General features: G+C 40.1%; 1 protein-coding gene across 2 annotated transcripts in view; it reads left to right on the top strand.

Annotated features, from left to right (window-relative positions):
- Positions 1–2597: 2597 nt before the first annotated feature.
- Snx4 (sorting nexin 4) overlaps positions 2598–22181 on the top strand; it is a 63878-nt gene continuing 44294 nt past the window's right edge. Inside the window, exons 1-2 of one of the 2 annotated variants that reach the window (XM_010618335.1) lie at positions 2598–2615; positions 21882–22003. In XM_010618335.1, coding sequence (XP_010616637.1) covers positions 21882–22003 — 122 coding nt within the window. In that variant the 5' untranslated portion in view covers positions 2598–2615. Of the gene's footprint in view, positions 2616–21068; positions 21087–21881; positions 22004–22181 lie in introns of those variants that run through there. The other variant, XM_033768034.1, reaches the window with a different exon arrangement.

Genomic DNA, 22181 nt, shown 5'->3' with positions numbered 1-22181 from the left:
TCAGCTGCTTGTGAAGGAGGGAACAGAGGGTGTAGTTTCAGAGGAAAGGGAAGGTGACCACTGCAGCACCTGGGTGGCTGGCCAGGCAATAGTAGGAAAATTCAGGGGAGAAGAGAAACTGGGTAATGAGGGGCAGAGATCAGATATTTCATCGTGTTCCCAAGTGAATCCAGGAGCTCAAGAGATATTTGTTAAGTGGAAATCTAAAACATGCTATTCAGATGCAAGGGACTGAAGTTCCTTCTGCTGGCTGACATGGGGAGTATGTCTCCACAGGGGGTGACTTTTCACAGTTCCTTTTGATTTTTCAAATTTGCTTATTTTTATTGTTTTGTTTTTTCAGTACTAGGGATCGAACTCAGGACCTTACACTTGTGAGACAGGAGCAGCACCACTGAGCTAAATCCCTGGCTCTCAAATTTGCTTTTTTCAAAGCATCTCTTAAGGCTGTAATAGGCTCTGGGTTCAATCCCCAGCACCACACACACACACACACACACACACACACACACACACAAACACACACAAGAAGATACAGCGACAATGCTATATCCAGCTGAACAACTTAAAATGGATTATCAAAGTTAACCTTACGAAGGATTTTTTTAACACACATTTGAAAAAGGGGGTATACATGAAGAGAAAACTCAAATCCCTACCTGCTTTTCGTTTTTTCTTAAAGCAAAACACAAAAGCAGCAGACACTTTCTCTTATTTACACTCACTGCAGAATGAGAAGTCCATTCCCTCCCCCTCACTCTACCACAGAGTTTCATCCCCAGGCCTTTTTATGTATTTATTTACTTGAGATAAGGTTTCACTAGGCTGCCCAGACAGCCTGGAACTTGCACTCTTGTCCCTCATCCTCCTGGGGTCTGGAGGGCTCCCGAGCAGCTGAGAACTACGGGTGTTGTGCCACTGCGCCCAACCAGGGTACGACACTTCAGTTACCAGCACACAGCAGTTACCCGGATCACTCTGTGGTCTGGTTTCCTGGGTATCACAAAGCTGGGAAAAAGCAATAGGGTAATGAATCTGTCTCTGGAAAAATGTTCCTCCTGTCATAAATGAATAAAATAGTCCTCTGATTTAAAACCATGTTTTCTGTGGGTTTGCCTGGCATGACTAAATGGATATCCTGATAAATGGATAAAATGCCTACATTTGGGTAAATGTCCTATGCTTAGAAAAGGAGAGGTGAAGGGAGAAGAAGATGGAGAGGCTAAGAGAGGGAGATAAAGAGACAGGAAAGGAGGGAAAGAGGAAGAAGGTGTGGGGTGGTTCCTTGCCTTAAAAGGAGTCTAAAGTTAGCCAAGCTTGGTGGTGCATGCCTAGAATCCTGCACTCTGGGACACTGAGGTAGAAAGATTGCAAATTAGAACCCAGTTTGAGCAACTTAGAGACTTAGCAAGATCCTTAAAATAAAAATTAAAAAATACAAAAAGGTTGGAGATGTAGTTCAGTGGAGAAGGCTCACCGGGTCCACAAAGTGATTATTAGCACTTGGGATGATAACCGAGTTGAAGTTTTAGGGATAAGTGGGAATAAGTGGAAATTTGCCATAGAAGAGTTAGAGGGAGGTATGAGGGAGGGAGGGAGGAAGGAAGGAAAGGAGGAAGAGAGGGAGAGGTGGGGGGAGAGGCAGCCCCTGCTAACTGTAATGGCCAGCTGATTGGCTTAGCACAGTTTTTGGGGTGTGTGAATGAGGGACTTACTGAAGAGGGATAGGGTCACCCACCAACCAATAGGCCTGTAGCCTGGAGGGAATAAAAAGGGAAAGCCAGCATGGCTCCTGTTTCTTCAAAGGAGCTCCTTGCTTGTCTGTTTCCAGGCTTCCAGTGCAGACTCCTTGGCCTCCTGCATGGGATCTACAGTGAGCTACAGGTCTCCCATCTTCGACTGGGTCTTTTGGATCTCCGGCGCGCAGAGGGTGCTTCCGCACTCTTCCACACCGGACTCTGGGGGAGGGGGCTATTGTAAGCCTATCTTGTAAACCCTTATACATCTGCGTCGGGCACCATTATTTGTTCCTCTGGTGAACACTGACAGATGGGGGAGCGAGCATTCCAGGAGGGATGAGCTGTAGCAACTTGAACTCGCTGTTTAGGCAGAGAGACCAGCTTCTGTCCTTGAAGAAGTGGGGCCTGACTGTACACAAACTACTTCAAGGAATGGGGGTGGGCTGAGCATTACCCATCAGGTCATCGTCACAGATAGAGTCAGAAAACTAAACGAGATATGTGCTTGGACGCATAGTACCAGAGCGCCAGGGCTTCCGTGTTTAGGGTTTAAACCACAATGGGACGCGAGCCCAAACATTTCACTTCCCCCAAACCCTTGCAGGTATTAAGCTTTTCTGCACGTGTTACTCAATTTGTTGACAGTTAATAACCATGCTCTGGCCTCAGAATTCTGGAGTGTCACATTTTCCTTCTGTAGGTGATAACTAACCTAAGCGCTTCCCACACTCAGCTCTTGTGTTCACCTTCCCCCTGCCTGCCTTATTTTCTCTCTTCACCTTTTCTCCCAGGTTCCTAGGTCTCTTGGCTTAGCAGCTGACCAGGGCCCAGCAGGTCCACCTCCTGCGGCGCCTCCCGCTCTCCGGGGTGGACAAGGTGAGGAGAAGGGCCGGCCAGAGGGGACGGGCCTGCGTGGGGGCCTGACGCACTCTGCTGAGCGGGCAGAGCCTGGAGGGCTCCGGCAGAGGCCGGGGTCGCGGGTACGGGGTGACTGTGGAGGGGTGTGTGGGCCGAGGGATCCTCTGTGCGGGAGCTGCTGGGCGGAGGAGGGGCGGGTGGTGCTGGCCTGGGATCGGGTCCTTAGGGCGAGGCTGGAGGAGGGGCGGCTTCCTGGAACTCGTTTCCTGCGGGTCTGGAAGAGAACAGGATCGCTGCTGTTTCGGGCAGGCTGATGAGGGGCCTTGCTGGGGGTGGGCGGCGAGGTGGGGGGCCGAGGGATCCTCTGTGCGGGAGCTGCTGGGCGGAGGAGGGGCGGGTGGTGCTGGCCTGGGATCGGGTCCTTAGGGCGAGGCTGGAGGAGGGGCGGCTTCCTGGAACTCGTTTCCTGCGGGTCTGGAAGAGAACAGGATCGCTGCTGTTTCGGGCAGGCTGATGAGGGGCCTTGCTGGGGGTGGGCGGCGAGGTGGGAGAAGGAAGGAATAGGGACTGGGTGAAAGGCAAGGCTCTAAGTGGGGTTGGCCTAATGGGGCTTCACCCAGTGTCAGTTTTAAGAAAACGTACAAATGAAGAAACATTAAAAAAAAACTCTTTATTGGGTTCTCATTTCATCTCGGGTAAGTGCTGTATTTCTCAGTGGAGACTTTCTGTATCCCCTGTGCTTGCTTTGGAAGCCTCTTTGGTAATTAGTGATGTTCACTTGCTTGAAGAAAAGGAGGGAAATATGTCACATATATCTGTAAGTGCTTTCATTCCAAAGTGCCTTCACATATCATGCAAAATGTGTATATCAGATTAAGTGGAAGCATTTCAGAAACTCAGTCTCTTTCAATAGGCACGGCTCATCCAGTCATTTTGCTTCTTTTCTAGAACAGAGGTTATTGTTAACATTAAAATTCTGGTTCTTATGGTGAATAAAGAAAAGCTGAAGTTGTTTGCTGAATATAACTAGAAAGACACTAAGTTTAAAAACCAGCTAAGGAAAGACTTAAATACAGGAGTTGAAGGTTTGTCTGCTTAGGAAAATGTGAAGATATAGAAATTAGCTTAAAGACCTTTTGGGGGGTGCTTTTAATTTCTTTTTAAGTTAAAAGCTTTATTTATTTATTGGGTGCAGTTTTAGGTTCACAGGAAAATTGAGAGGAAGATGCAGAGATTTCCTTTATACTCTCTCCCATCACACCTATCAACGTGTGCAGCCGCCTGCTGTATGACTATCCCGCTTGAGTGGTAGAGTGACAGTTGATAAGCCTACATTGACATCATCATCACCCAAAGTCCAGAGTGTACATCAGGATTCACTCTTGGTGCTGAGCATTTTGTGGGCTTGGAAAATTATGTAATAACATGTTATCCACCAGTATAGTATCATATGTGCTATTTTCAGTCCTAGAAATACTCTACTCTGTCTGTTCATCCTCTTTTCCCTCAACCCCTTACAACCATCGATCGTTTTACAATTTCCGTAGTTTCACTTTTTCCTTGATGTCATGTAGTTATAATCATACAGTGTGCTGCCAGTTGAGACTGGCTTCTTCACTTAGTAACACAATTTTAAGGTTCCTCCATGTCTTTTCATAGATTGTTAGCCCATTTCCTTTTGGATTGAGCAATCAGTACTCCATTGTCTGAGTGTGCCACAATTTATCCATTCACCTTCTGTAGGACATCTTGGTAGCTTCTATGGACAGTACTGCGATATACATGTAGAGCTTATTGTGGAGACATAAGTTTCCAGCTTCTTTGAGGAGTGCAGTTGTTAGATCATATAGTAGGAGTGTGTCTGCACCTGCTCGTCCCTTATTGGGAATTGTACCAATGGTCTCATACATGCTAGGCAAGTGCTGTACCACTGAGCTACACCATTGTCTCTTACTATTTTTTATTTGTTTGTTTTTGTGGATCAAACTCAGGACCTTGTGCTTGTGAGGCAGGAGTGGTGCCACTGAGCTAAATCCCTGGCCTCTTACTATTTTTTGAAATGGGATCTCTTTAAGTTGTCCAGATTGGCCACAAATTCACCATCCTCTTGCTTCAGCTTTCTGAGAAGCTGGGATTACAGGCATGTATTACTAGGCTCAGTAAAAACATATATACATATGTGTGTGTATGTATACAAGTATATGTATGTGTAATTTTTCTTTATATTTTTTTATATCCAAAGATTTATTTACTTGACAAAGTGATATCATGAATGAGAAGAGAACCTTGGATAATGAAGTCTGAAGTTTATAGACTTTAAAAGCTATCAAATACTATAAACATCACAAAATGAAGAAATCACAATGCTTTGATTAATAAACCAAAAATTTCTCAAGGAAACTTTCTTTTTTTTCTGTTATGTTATTTTACTCTTTATATATGAGAAACCATGTAATATTTAAGCTTGGGTGTCTGGTTTATTTACTTAATTTTATGGTCTCAAAAGCACACCATTTCCTACAGATGACTCAAGCTTATCTTTCTTTATGGCAGAGTCGTACTCCATTGTATATAAATACCACATGTCATCTGTTTATGGACATATAGGCTGCTTCCAAGATTTAACTATTGTGAATTGTGCTGCTATGAACAACGATGTACATGTGTCACTGTAATATGTCTTTAATTCTTTCAGAAAGACACCTAGAAGGAGAATAGCTCAATCAAGTGGAATTTCAAGTTTTAGTTTTTTTAGGACTTTCCATATTGACTTCTGTAGTGGTTGTACTAGTTTACATTCTCACCAACAATGGAGAAGGGTTCTTTTTTTTCCCCTCTGCAGCCTTGCCAGCATTTGGCATTATTTGATGTCTTGATAAAATCATTCTTGCTGGAGTAAGACGGAGTCTCACTTTTTTTGTTTGTTTGTTTTTGAGACAGGGTCTCATTATGTGGTTGAGACTGATCTGGAGCTCACTGTAGCCCAGGCTGGTCTCATACTCACAGGGATTCTCCTGCCTCAGCCTCCTGAGTGCTGGGATTGCAGGCATGAACTACCACGTCCGGCTAAGTCTCACTGTTTTCTTAATTTGCATTTCTCTGATGGTCAGCAATGTTGAACATTTTTTCATGTACTGGTCATTGGTACTTCTGAGACATGTCTGTTCATTTTAATTACCCATATTTTGATTGGGTCTTTGGGGGAGTCTAATATTTTGAGTTCCTAATAATATATTCTAAATGTTAGTCTTCTGTCCATTTAATAGCTAGCCATTTTGTTCCCATTCTGTAGGTTGTCTCTACTCTTTTGGTGGTTTTCTTTGCTGTGCAGAAGCTTTTTAATTTGATATGATCCCATTTCTTGATTCTTGGTATTATTTCTTGTGCCATTCAGGTTCTATTCAGAAAGTCCTTACTTGCACCTATGTCTTCAAGAGTTTTACATATTTTATCTTTCAGCAGATTATTTGTTTTAAAATTTAGATCTTTGTTCCATTTTTATTTTAGTTTAGTACGTGGTGAGAGACATGGGGGTAGGTTTAATCTTCTGCATGTAGATAGCCAGTTTTCTCAGCATCATTTGTTATATAGGCTGTCCTCCAGCGTAAGTTTTTTGCCTCCTTGTCAATGATCGGGTAGCTCAATGCACCTGGACTTTTTTCTGCATCCTCTACTCTGTTCCACTGATCCACATGACTGTTTTTGTGTATGTACGAATACCATGCTGTTTTTTATAACTGTAGCTTTGTAGAATAACTTGAAGTCTAAGATTGTTATGCCTCCCACTTTGCTCTTGTTGCTCAGGATTGCTTTTGCTATTCTAGGTCTCTTCTGGTTCCAAATGAACTTTGAATAGCATTCCATGAGGAATGCTATTGGTATTTTGATTGGAATTGAGTTAAATCTGTATAGTAGTTTGGGCAGTATGACCATTTTTTACTATGTTGGTTCTGCCTATCCAAGAATAAGTGAGAAACAATGCAGTGCAGTCAAGTGGCCATACTTCCTAAAGCAATGCGTCACTTATATCGACTTCTCAACACAAACTTTAAAGGCAGGAGAACTTGGAGTGAAGTGTTTCAAGCCCTAAAAAGATAACAACTTTCAATCCAGACTTACATATCCTGCAAAACTTTGCTTCAGAATTGGTGGAAATGAAAGTTTGATCCCGGTACCAAAAATGACCACTAAAGCAGCATTCAAAACATTATCAAGGATATCCTAGAATGAGAAGAAACCAACAATGCCCCCACTAAAGAAAGAAAGAAAGAGCAAGAGAATTATTAATACAAAATCAGAATACTGTACTGATTGCTTCTGTGGTGAAGTGAAGGCGCTGTGTGATCCAAGAGGATATGTGGGGGCTTCTAAAGAATTAGTTACTTTGTGAATGCGTTGTTTGCGTTACTCTACTTTGCAATAAAAGTTATTAAAAAGAGAATTGAAAAGTCATTGGTGAGAACTTGAACAAGAAAACAAATCACATAGCCAAATTTAAGCATTACAGAATATATACACCTCTCAAATTTAACATGAGCTCCTGGCCACTCCAGAAATATTTCTAGAATTTAAGAGAAGCTAAAAAGGAAAAAATTAAAACTCAACAAATAGTAAGAAAACAAAAGACCCAATTAGAAAGATGGGCAGATTTGTTCCTGAGTGTTTTCTCTCTCTCTCTCTCTCTCTCTCTCTGTCTCTCTCACACACACACACACACACACACACACGAGACACAAGAATTTAACAGGGACCTCACCAAATAAGATCCACAGAGGGTAGACAGGGGGCCAGGAATTTACAAATAAGCATATATGAAGACACTCCTGTCATTTATAGGGAAATGCAGATAAATAAGGAGATACCAGTATACACATGAGAATGTCTGAAACCCAGAAAATGAACAGTACTAAATGTTGGCAAGATTGTGGAATATAGCTCACATTAGTTGCTGGCATGAAGATAAAGTAACACAGTCATTCTGGAAGACATTTAATTGGTTTTTACCAAAAATATACTTTTCTGAAATCCAGAACTAAAAAATAACAGTTTCAGGAAGAAAACAAAGAGAAGTAGGTTGCTGAGAATTAGGAGGGAATGGACAAGAAAATTAGATGCTATAGAGAACTTTTAAGGTTGGACTGTGCATGGAGAAGGAAACCAAAATCTGGACCATCCTACTGCCTCCCAGCTTGTGCGGAGGGAAGCCTGATTCTGCAGGCAAGGTGAGAGTACTGGGGGCTCCATGGAGAAATAGCAGCTGAGGCAGTTGTGGATCTGCAGGGACAGCATGGAGTTTCATCCTGAAGGGACTCACTACACGATGCAGGGAACTGCTGGACAGGGATCCCAGCACTATTGCCTACCATATTGCTAGAGACTGGTTGGTTGGGCGCCATTCTGGGAAAGGGTAATTATTTGAGTCTGGGACTCAGAACACCTGGGGGATGGCTTCACTTCAGGATCCCCAGTGTTACCCTTCCACAGTGACTGGGTGAGAGACAGCCATGGGAAACAGCTGCAGGAAAGGAGCCCTGGAAAGGGACCCCTGTGGGATTTGAGCTCAGACAGAAAGGACATGAGCCCTGTTCCACACAGTCGAAGGTCAGGCCCAGCTTGAGTTGTGGTGGGTTGGATTGTCTGTTTACAGACATTAGGATAATGAAATTTTTACTATTTTAAAAAGTCACTACTGCCATGAACCTCTCCTACATATCTTTTTGCAAAATATCCGAGAGTGTACTATAAATATAGGAATGGAATTGCAGGATTGTAAAGTTTATGTTCACATAAGGCACATGTTCAACCTGTAGTGCCAAATTGTTTTTCAGAGAGATTATACAGTTTATACTCCTACGAGCAGTGCCTGCTATTCTGTTTGTTTGTTTGCTTGTTTTTTGGTACTGGGATCAAACTTGGGTGTGCTTATGAGAGTGTCTGCAATTCTGTATCCTTACTAATACTTAACATTTTCAGATTTTAAAGTATTTGCCAAAGTGGTTATGCCTCTTTCTCTCTCTTTTTTGGCAGGGGTGTTATCCAACTCAAGATCTTCAGTGTGTAATATGAAAGCACAATATAGAATATGATATCCTTTCATGTTAATTTAAAAGTGCTTACAGGGTTGGAGATAGATGTTTGGTGATAGAGCCTATGTGTTTAGCATGCATGAGGCCCTAGGTTTGATTCCCCCCCACAAAACAAACAAAAGTGATTATAAGCCAGTGTATATCTGAATCAAAATATTCTGATGCATCACATAAATACAAATGTGTCAATAAAAAACCCAATTTAAAAATAAATATTTTTAAATGTTTATATCTTTCTCATATCAGTAAAAAATTCCCTTCTATGTATATTTAATGCAAGATACTTGAGGGATTCTCATCATACAGTAGAAATTATATATAGTTACTTCATGTTTTTGGAAAACGTTTGCAAATATGTGGTTACAAGAGACCATCTGTTAGTGACCCAAAGTTATGGGGTTTCCTAAAATAGATGCCTAATTTAGTGACTCATGAAGAGGTGCAAACCATTTGGACTGTTACTTCACAATCACTAGAAGTTTAAACATGCATTTATTCAGTGCAGTTTTTCTGCCCCTGCCCCCAAACCCTTCCTTTTCCGATCTCAGTCCTTCCCCTCTTTCTGTCTTTATTCCCCTCAGCTCTCCAGTTGGGAATTATTGCAATAGCCTCATTGCTAGGAATGTGCTCTGGTCAGAAAGGTAAGGTAGATTTGTTGGTTGTGTGTAGTGTGCACAGCAAGGTTCTTTTCAGTTTTCAAAATTACCTCCAAAATATAGCTAATGATAAGGAGCCAGAAGCTCAGAGAGAAGTCATTTTACGAAGGTCACAAGCTTCTTAGCATGACTGGGATTTGAACCAGTCTGCCTGGCATTGAGATCAGTGCTTTTTCCATTAAGTCTTTCTGTTTCATTGAGATGGAAGAAATTAATTTAAAATAGTCTTGTAAATTGTTTAGAATTTTTTTAATGTGGTTGTACTCAATTGTATTTTTGAGGAGGAGAAGGAGGTCTAGAAGATGTGTTGTTTTATTCATTTTTCACTACAAAAAATAGTGAGTAGTCAGAAATGCTAAAACGTTGGCCTCATCAATCATATTTTTAACTGAAAATTTTAGGGAATGGTTTTAGGGAAATATTGAGAAGTTACCAAACATTAAAGGATAGTGGAAACTGGCCCTGCCTTCTGGTTTTAAACCTCATTAACCAGGAGTCTTTGAATTTTGCTGTAGATTCTTTTTCTTAGTTTAGTTTGTTCTTCTGTAAGTCTTGAGTCCTTTTCTTTTCCAGTGTTTAATTAGAATCCCCATCATTTCCTTTTATATACTTTCCTTATGAGGAATACTGCATTTATTTTTTTAAAAACTACACTAAATTTTATTTAAAATAATTTGGGAGAGGGAAGAAATAAGAGTGGAATCTAGTTTCTAAGACAGTAATAATTAGTCTTGGCATAAGGAGGAAAAGCAAGGGGGTGCAGGAAAGCTGTTTTAAGTGGAAAGATTCCAGTCTGCAGTTAAGGTGCTGAGGTAGGACCTTTATATTTACTGGAGAAGAACCAGTACCTGAAGAATTTATAAGTGTTCTTTTAAGGAACAGGCCTTGCCCTGGGAGTGCTAAAGACCAAAGAGTGCTTGACCAACTGGTACTTAAAAATTCTGGTGTACAATGAGCACCTTCTCTCATTAGTAGCAGAGAACTGAGTGGAATAAACCAGAACTGTAAGGTTAGATGTATTCTGTAGGTGAGAATAATGGAAAAATGGAAGAAAAAATTTATGGGGCTAGTGCCGTGGTTCGGGTATTGAGTCTTCCTCAAAAGCAGTGAGTTACAGGCTTCGTCTCCAGCCTTTGGCATTGTTGGGAGGTGGAACCCAGTAGAAAGAAATCGGGTTATTGAGGAAGAGCCCTTGGTGGGGATATTGGGCCCTCAGCTTCTTTCTCTCTCTTTGCTCTGCCATATCCGCCCAGCCGTGATGTGCTGCCTTGCCCAGGCCAGAAGCAACGGGGCCAACTGACCATAGCCTGAAACCCTCCAAACAATGACCAAAATAAACCTTTTTTTAAAGTTGGTTATCTCAGGTATTTTGTACAGTAACAGAAAGCAAACACAGTTACAGAATACATCAGTTGAGTATCCTGTGACTAAATCATACTCAATACTTTTTTATTCTTTTGTACCCGAATAGCTGTCAGACTTTTTTGAAGGTGACTCAGTATAGAATACATTTTTATGTCGTAACCAACATAAGTACATACTTACAGATTTGTTTTAGGAGCCACATTTAACCATTACTGCAGGGAATGCCCTCTGATATTTTTCTCATTTTTTTTCATTAAATAGAAATTCTGGTCACACCCACCAAATTAATTTCACAAATATTAATGTGTTGTTCTTCTGTTTGGAAGACAACTTTCTGAAGAGCTGTGCTTTTTTAAAAGTATTTTTGTAGGAAAAAATAAGATAGCAGGTCCATTTTTCTTAGTTATTGCTACGGACTGATGTTTCTGTTGTCCCACAGTTCATAGATTGAGACCTAATCTCAAGGTGATGATGTTTGATGACCTCTCATTCAGACCTTTGGGAGGTAGAACTCTCCTGAGTGGCATCTGTGCCTTTATAAAAGAGAACCTTAAGAGCCCGTTTCTTCCCTCTGCCAATAGAAGACAGTGAAACAGGGACGTCTGTGACAGGAAGTAGGTCCTCATTTGCTACCACGTCTCCTAGGCTCCAGGACTGTAAACCAGCATCCTTCTGCTGTTTATAAGCTATCTAGTCTGTAGTAGTCGGTAGTAGCAGTTTCAACAAAGATATTCACTACTTCATTAGGCTTCATTATTAGGCCTAATAAACATCATTTTCTAAAAATCTAGAACCAGGGCTGTGGTTTGGATAAGTATTCTCAAAAGCTCATGTGTTAAAAGCTTCATCCAAGAGTGGCACTATTGGGAGGTAGTGAAAACTTTTAACAGACTAGGCCTAGTGGAAGGGTTTGGGAGATTGAGGCTGTGTCCTTGAAGGGAATTGTGGGCCCCCAGACCCTTCCTCATCCTCTTCATTTCCTCACCGTGAGGTAAGTGGACTTCCTCTACCACACACTCCATGGTGTGTTTCCTTGTCACAGGGCCCAAAGCAACAGGGTCAATGAGTCATAGACCAGAACCCCCAAAACTGTAAGCTAAAGTAAACCTTTTCTCTTTATAAGTTGATTATCTCAGGGGTTTGTTATAATGATGGAAAAGCTAACACAACTAGCTATCTATGATCAATGTACACATAGACCCAAAGGGAAGTAAATTCAATGGATTGTTCTAGGTTTGTTTTTTTCTTTTTCTCTTTTATTTTTGTTTTCTCGTTTGTTTGTTTGGTTGGTTTTGTTTTGTGAGTGCTAGGGATTGAATCCAATGCCTTATGCATTGCTAGGCAAGTGCTCTACCACTCACCTACACTCCAACCTCAATAGGTTGTTTTTCACCCTTAGCTCTGTAACTTGTTTCATAACACAAAAGTATCACTCCTAGAAAACAGATAATGTGAAATACACCCATATATGTTGGTGATTTATATTTAATTGTTTCTATACTTTTCAAGTTTTATACATTAACTACATATGAATTTCATCATTAGAAAAACCTAAACCTACCAATATGGGTAGTAGGTAATATGGAACTCTTGCTATATGACAGGCACCAAAGACATACTAAAATCTATTTATGAAGGCTTTATTGTAATCATCTATTCACTTTGCGAGGACCACACTTCTGAATACCTGGAAGATTAGTTTTTTTTTAACACAGGCGTTTTAGGGGACACAACATTTAGTCCATTGCCATACTGCTGTTCCTATTTTATAAATCAGGAAACAGATCCAGAGAGTTTAAAAACTTGCATAGAGTTACACAGCCAATCTGGTAGAAATGTGAATAAAATTCTGCCAGGATGGGTACTAATCTGTGGGAGAATTGATCTGAGGCTTTGTTAATTACTAACTTTTTTTTTTTCCTGATTTCTGGTTAGCTGCTGGGACTGATGTTATGCTGGTTTCCTTTAATTCATTGTATTTGTCTGTCTTTATAATTTCATTCCTTGTATATTGATCGGCTTTACATCTCTGAGACACAATGTCCTCTGCCTACACCTAGAAAGTTTAATTTAGCTCATGCTTTCTGGGGTTTCCATCCATTGTCAGCTGGCTCCAAGGCCAGCATCATGGCAGAAGAGCTTGGTAGAGCAAAACCCTTCACTTTGTGGCAGTTGAAAAACAGCACCAGAGAGAAAGCAGTGGGGGACCAGATGTAGACCTCAAGGTGACACCACCTAGACGCACCCAGACACACCCAGATATGCCTCACTGAAAATACCTTAGACGGGAACCCGGATCTGTCAAGTTGACCATTAAGCTTAAGTATCTCATCTTGTGTTGTGTTTTCAGTCTTCCTTTTGTTTACCATAAAAAGTTTATGGCCATTGCACACATTATCTTACAGAGTAGTTTTAGTTGACTATGTCATATTTTATGTTTAAGTTTCTGACTTGCGATTTTCCTTAATAGACCGTAAATTTCTTTGGTTTTATCCTCTGCAATATTTGGAAATATGTATTGTTTTTCTTGCCTGAAACACATTGAGACAAAAAATTACTTATGTAATATATGAACATTTGAAAATTTTTACAAATAATCTCAAATTTAAAAATAAGAACAGCAGGCAGCCTTTTTCCCCCAAACTATGTGAGATTGAGTTGTCAACATGGTACTGCCTTATTTCATCTGAAGACCTTAGTGTATATTTCAGGGACAAATAAGGACATTTTCCTTGTTGGCACAATAGTGCCATCAAAATCAGGAAAATATAATGAACACTATTTAATCCTCATACTCTGTTTTATCAGTGTTAGCCATAATGAGCTTTGGAGCAAAACCCTCCAGTACTCTTAACCCATTCCCTAATAGTACCCCCTTCTACTTGAATGCCATCTTTTTTCCTAGATTCCACATTTAAGAAAAAATATAACTCTCATGCTGATTTCTGTTTTCCTCCAAATTACATGATTTTGTTTTCTTTCTGGCTGAAGACTACTCCATTATGCGTGTACGCTGTATTTTCTTCATCCGTTCATCTGTTCACAAAAACCTAGGCCGATTCCATAATTTGTTGTGAATAGTGCCACAATAAACATGGAGAAGCTGTGCTCTTCTAAAGCATTTGTTTTTTTACTTTGTATGTAATTTCTATTTGTCCTAGTACTTTGAGCACTTTAATTATTACTGTAGGCTAAGCTTCTCCAGTATACTTTTTTTTTGTTTGTAATTAATTTTGTGGGAACATACTTTGAAATTATGAAAGTATCATGTTCCTCATCTAACTTCCTATGGTATTTATTTATTTAGATATATATTTATTGTATTTATGTCAGTATGAATGCCTGGATTTTATTTTGTTTTTAAAGTAGCATTATTAGGGAATATTTATATTGTTGGGGTATAATTTATGTACCAAAATTCACCCATTGTAAATGTGTGATCCAATGATTTTTAGTAAATTTACAGAGTTGTGCAACTATCATCACAATCTGGTTTTGAAATATTTCTGAAATACTTCCCCAGAAGTTCCTCCTTCTTGATATTTAATCATCCTGCTTCCCACCCTCAGTCATAGAAATGGAATCATTCAATCTGCTGTCATCTGAATGTTGTCTTATCCTTAGTGTAATGTTTTGAGGTTCACTCACGTTGTAGCATGCATTAGTAGTCCCTTTTCATTGTGGGATAATATTTGATTGTGTGGCTCTCACACATTTTTTTTTTCACCATTTGATGGACATTGGGATTGTTTTCAGATTCTAGCTATTATGAATTTTGTGAGGATGTATGTTTTCATTTCTCTTGTGTATATTTGTAGGCGTGTACTTGCTGTTCATATGGTAAGTTTATATTTAAGAAATTCTTACTGTTTTCCTAGTGGCTGTATCCTCTAAAACTCTTGCCAGCAGTTGTGGGAGGCGCCTCAGTTCTGCTCCTTTGCCAGCACTTGGTGTCATCTTTCTGAGTACCGCTGTGCTGTTCGTTGTGATAACGTTTTATGTGCATTTCTGTAATGACCAATGATGGTATCAAGCATCTTTTCTTGTGCTAACTGCCATTTGTGTGTCTTCTTTGGAGATACCTATTCAAGTATTTTGCTCATGTTTGTGACAGGTTTTCACTGCATAGCCCAAGCTAGGATTGAATTTGTGATCCTCCTGCCTCAGCCTCCCAAGTAGCTAGGATTATAAGCATGCACTGCTGTGCTTGGCTGCTTGTGTGCTTCACTGGATGGTTTATTGTATTATTGAGTTCTGTTTGTATAGTCTGATTACAAATATTTTTATCAGATACAAGATCTGCAGATACTGTTTTTCCCATTCCCAACATATACTATTTTTCCTTTTCTTAATGATGTCTTTTGAAATACAGAAGTGTTTGATTTAGAACTCTGCTTATTTCAAGATCACAATGTTTTCTCTCTCTCTCTCTTTTTTTGGTACCCGGGATTGAACTTGGGCCCTTGTGAGGCAGACAGTAGAACCACTAAGCCAAATTCCCAGCCCTGGTTTTCTCTTTTGTTCTCTGGAAATTTCAGTTTAGCTCTTGCATGTATGTGTGTGAGCCATTTTAAGTTGTTTTTTTTTTTTTTTTTTTTTGTGCGTAGTAGAGGTGTTTAAATTAGTGGGAATCAGGTGAATATTCTGTTCTTTCCCTGCTGACCTGCCTTGATGCATTTGTCAAGATTAATTGCCCTTAAATGTCAGGGTTAATTTCTGGATTCTCACTGGTCTCTCTTTCTCTTAGAAATTGGGCGATATAGGTCCTTCTTCAATTTTTTTCCTTTTGGAATTGTTTTGACAGTCTACTTCTTTACATTTCCAAATAAATTTTAGGAATAGTGTAATCAATTTCTATAAAATATTTTGCTGAGGCTGGGCCTAGTGGCTTATGCCTTTAATTCTGGCACTTGGGAGGCTGAGGCAAGGAAGATCACAAGTTACTATAAGCTACACAGTGAGACCCTGGCTCAAAAACAAAAACAAACAAATAACAACAAAAAAAGAATTTTTTTTCTTTGCATTATTTGTATTCTGAGTTGTCTCCATATATGTCAGTATGGGTGGATGCTTTGGGCCTGTTTTCTTTTAATTTTATTTTTTCTTGTAATTTCACTGTAGTAATACATTTTGTTATAATTGTGTGACTTATATAGCTGAATAAATTAAATACTACAAATAGACATTCTAACTCTTCATCAATAATTCTGAAAGTTGATACACAGTTTGCATATCCCTAATCCAGAAATCCAAAATCTGAGGCTCTTCTGAGTGCCAACATGGTGTCACAGATGGAAAATTCACACCTGACCTCCTGTGACTGTCCCAGTGAAAACCAAGCAACACTAAAAATATTGTATAAAATCACTGTTTGCTGTGTGTGTATACAGTGTATATTAAATAATTTTTTTTTTTTTTGGTACTGGGGATTGAACTCGGGTCCTTGCACTTGCAAGGCAGGCCACCGAACCACTGAGCTAAATCCCCAGCCCTTAAATACATTCTGTATTTAGACTTGTTTTCTATCCCCAGCATTATCTATCTATGCAAATATTCTAAAATCTGAAAAAAAAACCCACTAAATATTTAATTTCTGGTCCCACGCGTTTTGGGTAAGAGATACTTGCCCTGAATTCAAGTCTGCTTTCCTTGGTTTTAATTGTCAAGAGCACCACAGTGGACTTCAGTGCACTGGCAGGGTTGAAGATTTCTTTACTTAATTAGTAGTTTCTTACTGTTTTTTTTGTCACCTTTATCTGCTGCTGTAGTTTGGATCTCAGACATTTTAGCTCTGTTGGGAGGTGGTGGAACATCCGGGTTGGAGCCTGGGTGGGGGAAGTTAGGTCACTGAGGGGTCCTACTGTTGAGGGGATTATGGGTTCCTGGCCATTCCTCTCCCTCTGTCATTTGGAGTGGCCCCTTTCTCCATGTGCTCTTGCCTGATGTACTGATCTGTCTCTGACCTGGAGCAACCCGGCCAGGCAATCTTGGACTGAAACTGAGCTGGAATAAACCTTTCCTCCATTTAAGTTGATTTGCTCAGGTATTTTGTCACTAGTAGAAAGCTAACATTACTTTATGCTTACTTTTATCATCTTCACTGTTTACAACATTTGGAACACTTGAAACGGTTCATATTCCTTTTCATTCATTGAATTGGAAATAGAGTATTTCCTTCATCTTTCTGATATGTCCTGTTTTTATGTGGGCTCGTGTAATTATTTTATCTTAAGTGAGAGCAGTACTTTTGCGCTTCTATTGTGGGAGCATTATTCCTTTGGATAAGAGCATAGCATCTTTCTTTGTTTGATGTTCTTTAGTCTGATGAGAAGTGCAGTTTGAATACAACTAGAATTTTGTATCTTTCTTTAAAACATATCTTTCGGCTCATCAGCTAGTCAAGCCATGGCCTTACATCTGTTGAGTATGCTCTGTTAATAAATACAGTATCAGTTGAATTAATCTTGCCACTGTCCAATGTTAATATCGACAGGATAAACAGTTTATCATCCGCCAACACTGCTAGTATTGTTGTGTGCCTGTATTCATTCTTTGGTTGGTTTTTTTCCCCCCAGTACTGGGGATCAAATTTAGGACCTTGTACTTGTGAGGCAGGTGCGGCACCACTGAGCTAAATCCCCAATCCATGTTTTTTGTGTTTTGTTTAATTGCAGTACCAGGGATTGAACCTGATAGGTCTGACCCCCACCTGCGGTCTTCCCCTTGCTTCCCCCAGTCACCCCCTCTGCTAAGACACCATATACCCACCGACGCCTGTCCCACTAACCCCCTACCCTATCTATAAAAGACCCAGCTCAGTAAACTGGACTTGGACTCTCCTTTGGAGCTGCTCCAAGAAGTTCCTCCTGGAATCCCTAAATTCAGGCTGGGCCATTACCAATTATGTAACAACCTAGAGCCTCCCCACTGAGCTACATCCCCAGCCCCCCGCCCCCTTTTGAGACAGGGTCTTGCTGAGGTGCCCATCTGGCCTTGAACTTCCAGGAGTGCTGGTGTTACAGTCGTGTGCTACCATATGGGTAGCTCATTCCTTAATTTTTATGATAGTGGATTTTATGTTTTTATTACTTTATTTCTTTATTTGAATTATAGGTTAAATGCATGACTCACATGTTATCTTTTGGGATGAGGAGAGAATTTGCTTTCTGGGTATAGTATGTGCATTAAAAATTCAGAGACTAGCCGGGCATGGTGGCACGCCTGTAATCCCACTACTTGGGAGGCTGAGGCAGGAGGATCGCTACATAGTGAGTTCCAGGTCAGTCTCAACTACATAGTGAGACCCTGTCTCAAAAAACCAAAAAATAAAATAAAATAAAATAAAACAAAATGAAATTCAGAGACTTTTCACTGGACCAGATGGTGATAACTCAGCATGTGTGGCTGTGGACCAAAAGGTACAATATATGGATATCTCAACTGCTAGCACCTTTATAATCCTGGTGTTGAGAGGTCTGTGCTTATGTAACATCTTGAGCTTTCTTTTTGTTAAATTTCTACCTGTCTCTCTTACTTGTTCTTCTAATACATAAATATACAACATATACTCTTTTAAAATGCTTTTTTAAATTTTTTTAATTGAGTTTATTGGTACATTTTAGGTATACAGTACAGTTACATTCATTGGGATCTTGTACCTTTACATGACAGACAGGTCTTGGTTCTCATTTTTTCCCCTTGTCCCTGCAAAAATGTTTTGTTTTATTGAGTGATTGGGGGGGGGAATTATTCTGACTTGACTCTTAGTTACTGCCGTTTTCTTTATTGTTTAGCATTTTTAACCTTTGCACTTTTTCTGTACTTTTTGTTGTTCTGGGATTTGAACCCACTGAGTTACACGTCCCCAGCCCTTTTTATTTTAATTTTTGGAACAGGGTCTCAGTAAGTTTCCCAGGCTGGACTTGAACTTGCATTCCTCCTGCCTTAGCTTCCAAGAGTGCTGGGATTATGAGCACACACTGTCAGGCCCAGGTTTTCCTTTTTTTTTTGAGACAAGATCTCACTGTGTAGCCCAGGCTGCCCTCAAACTCCAGTGATGCTCCTGTCCTAGCCTCCCAAGTGCTGGGATTATAGATGTGTGCCACTATACCCAGCTTTCCTGTACATTTTGGGAGAGGTTCCTAAATGCATTGTCTTTTCTATAATCTCTGATTCCACTTTTAAATATTTTTACATAGCTCTTTGAAACCTCAAAATGTGTAGGTTAATTTTCTGTGTATGACTATGGGTTTCATTGTGGCTGGAATTTTTTTCAAAACTTATGCCTTTCTCATAGTTCTACTTAACCTCTCCTTCACAAATTGCCCTGAATTATGGACATTTTTTTCCAGTATTGGAAATTGAACCTCAGGCCTAGTGCATGTGAGGCAAGCACTATAGCGTTGAACTTCATCCTTAGCTTCAATTTTATTTTATTTTTTATTTTATAACAGCATCTTGCTAAGTTGTCTAGGCTGACCTTGAACTTGGAGGCATCCTGCCTTAGTTTCCCAGGGCTGTGATTACAGGTGTGCATCTCCATGTTCAGAAGTGCAGTGTTTTTAATTAAAACCCACCTCTGAATTTTAACTGCGATCAAGGGAGAGGGCAGCAAAGCACAGCAGTCAGCACTGGCTTCACTTGGAGTTATTCTGAGTGTATTCAAGACCTTTCCTCCATGGTGTGCTTCCCACACACATGACCTCAGTGGTGTTCACTGCTCCTCTGGATCCTGCTTTTGCTTGGGGAACCTTATTAATCATGTCCCACAGTGAGGTAAATAAAATGAATATAAATGACTCCTTATTTTATTTTTGTTGTACTGGGGATTAAACCCAGAACCTTCACACTGAGATACATCCCAAGTCCTTTAAAAGAATTTTTTTTTTTTTTTTTTTTTTAGACAGGATCTTTCTCAGTCTCTTTTTAAAAATTTTTTTTTTTTTTTTTTTTTTTTTTTTTTTTTTGAGACAGGATCTTACTCAGTCTCTTTTTTTTTTGGTGCTGGAGATTGAACTTGGGAGGCAGGCAATGGAACACTGAGCTAAATCCCTGGCCTGATCTTACTCAATCCCTTAAATTACTCAGGCTGAGCATCAACTGTATCCTTCTGCCTCAGCCTCCCTGAGTACTGGGATTAGTACTGGGATTACTGACATGAACCACTATGCCCCGCTGTTTTGTTTTGTTTTGTTTTTCTTAAAGTTGACCAACTTGCTGAAAATAATTGCCTTTTACTTAAAATAGTTGTTTTGAGAGGGTGATTTGATTATAGTTAAATAAAAAATTAGCAGTATTGAGAATCATTAATCTTGGTATAATGAGGTTTTTCTCCATTTAAAAATTGTGTTAAAATATACATTGTCATCTTAACCATTTTTAAATGTATATGTTAGTCATAGTAAATACTATTTTTACATTGTTGTGCAACCAACCTCCAGAACTCTGCTTAGCAAAATCAAAGCTCTGTACAGTAGTTACCCGTTTTCCCCTCCCTGGCCTCTGACAACCACCATTCTGTGTTCTGTCTCTGATGTTTGACTGTTCTAAGCACTTCATATATATGGACTTCTATAGTAGTTGTAAATTTTTCACTAGCCTGTGTCATTTAACATACTTTCAGGTTTCATCCATATTGTACTGTGTGTCAGAATTTTGTAACTTTTAGAGGCTAAATCACAGTTCCTTGCTTGTGTACACCACAGTGTATATGTCTGTGTTTTCCTAAGACTTGAACCCAGGGTATTGTGCATGCTGAGCTTTTTGTTCTTCCACTGAGCCGCATCCCTGGAACTCCTGTTGTTTGCAGACACCACGGTCAGTGTCCGATGACTCTAGGCTCTTTTTGTCCTACCCAAAGAATCGACTGGGACAACCGAGAAACAGTTAAACACAACTTCTGTTTAATGTAAAATAAGAAAAAGGAAGAAATGAGAGAAAGAGGAAAAAGGGAGAAAAGAAATAATGGAGGAAAAGAGAAGAGTAAGAAGAGGACAGGCCACTATAGATGCAGGACCGCAAGATCGCAGCAGAGGTGGCGAAGTCCGTGGCTGTTGCCTTGTATACCTACCCTTCAGACCCAGTCGGTCGGAGGTTGTTCTGCTTGAGAATCCTGGCTGTAATCACAGATCGTGTCCGTTCTGGATCAGGTTGCATAGGCACAGCCTGTTCTCAGCCCCCAGTCCAGATCTTCGTAACTGACAGGTTATATCCTGTCTTCCAGCCAGCCTGCCATCACCCCAATCTCTTATCTCCCTGTCGTATTTTTAAAATCCACTCATCTGTTAGTGGACACCTGGATTGCTTCCACATTTTGTCCATTGAAAGTAATGCTGCTGTGAACATGGGTGACAAAAATCTCATCAAAAAACTGCTTTTGCCAGGTACAGTGGCCCATGCCGATAATTGCTAGTGCTCTGTTTATTTTTTATGGACCATACTTTCCTGTTCTTCATATGCCTTGAGTTTTGTTGAAAACTGGACATTTGAATCTAATAATGTGGTAACTCTGGAAATCAGATTCTCCTCCTTCAGTTTAATCTACATACCCAATCCAGTCTTTGTTTCTCATTTTGTTAGTATTTAGGTTTTTAAAAAAAATTTCTGGACACTCTCTAAGCCAAAGAGCAAGCTGGGGTCTTTCCTAAGCCTGAGCCTTTCCCTGGATATATGTGGTCATTTTCTAATCTTCCTCATATCCATTTACTTTTGCATTTCCAGGATTTTGTATCTGGCTTGCAGGAATGAGCAAATAGAAGAAGTAAGGGATGTGTGTGCATTACGAGGTGCTGGCCCTCCAGATCCTGTAAAGTTCCAGGAAGAGAGGGAGCTTAAGTTTGTCACCACCTCTTTGTGCCTCCCAGAATCCTCTGTGTATAATGTGTCCTCAGGGTTTTTTTTTCTTTTCCCTAGATTACTTACTCTTGGTGACTTACATGAAATGTCTAAGTTTAGAAAAGAAATGTGTGTTATCCGTTAGTGAACCTCTGGAGAAGTTTCTCCACTTAATATGTTGATAAAGACAGGCTGCCATTTGCTGCTGTCGCTTAGCAACCCCTGAGAACTCAAGAAGTGCAAGAAACCGTTTTGAAATATGTAATGGTATGAAAATAACTATGGGTTTTGTCAATACCATCTTAAAGTGTTTTTTTGTTGTTGTCTCTTTTATTTTTGTCCAGATGACAGAAAATAATTTTTGGTTGAAGAAGATAGAAATCAGTGTTTCTGAAGCAGAAAAGAGAACTGGAAGAAATGCAGTGAACATGCAAGAAACATACACTGCTTACCTCATTGAAACCAGGTGGGCAGTGAGAGTGACGGTTCAGGCCAGGTAGAAAGCTTTCTTTTCTCTGCTTGCTTTGTAGGTCATGACTTAGCAGGCGGAGACTGAACAAAGCTGAAGTTGCCGGTTTTTAATTCCTTGAGAGGTTTTCTTTTCTTTTCTTTCTTTTTTTTTTTTTTTGGTTTTTTGAGACAGG

Source organism: Fukomys damarensis, unplaced genomic scaffold (genome assembly GCF_012274545.1).
Source record: "Fukomys damarensis isolate Sample0158 unplaced genomic scaffold, DMR_v1.0_HiC HiC_scaffold_24, whole genome shotgun sequence".
NCBI lineage: Eukaryota > Metazoa > Chordata > Mammalia > Rodentia > Bathyergidae > Fukomys > Fukomys damarensis.
Note: the sequence above shows the minus strand (reverse complement) of the source record. Positions and strands in the feature narration are given on the sequence as shown.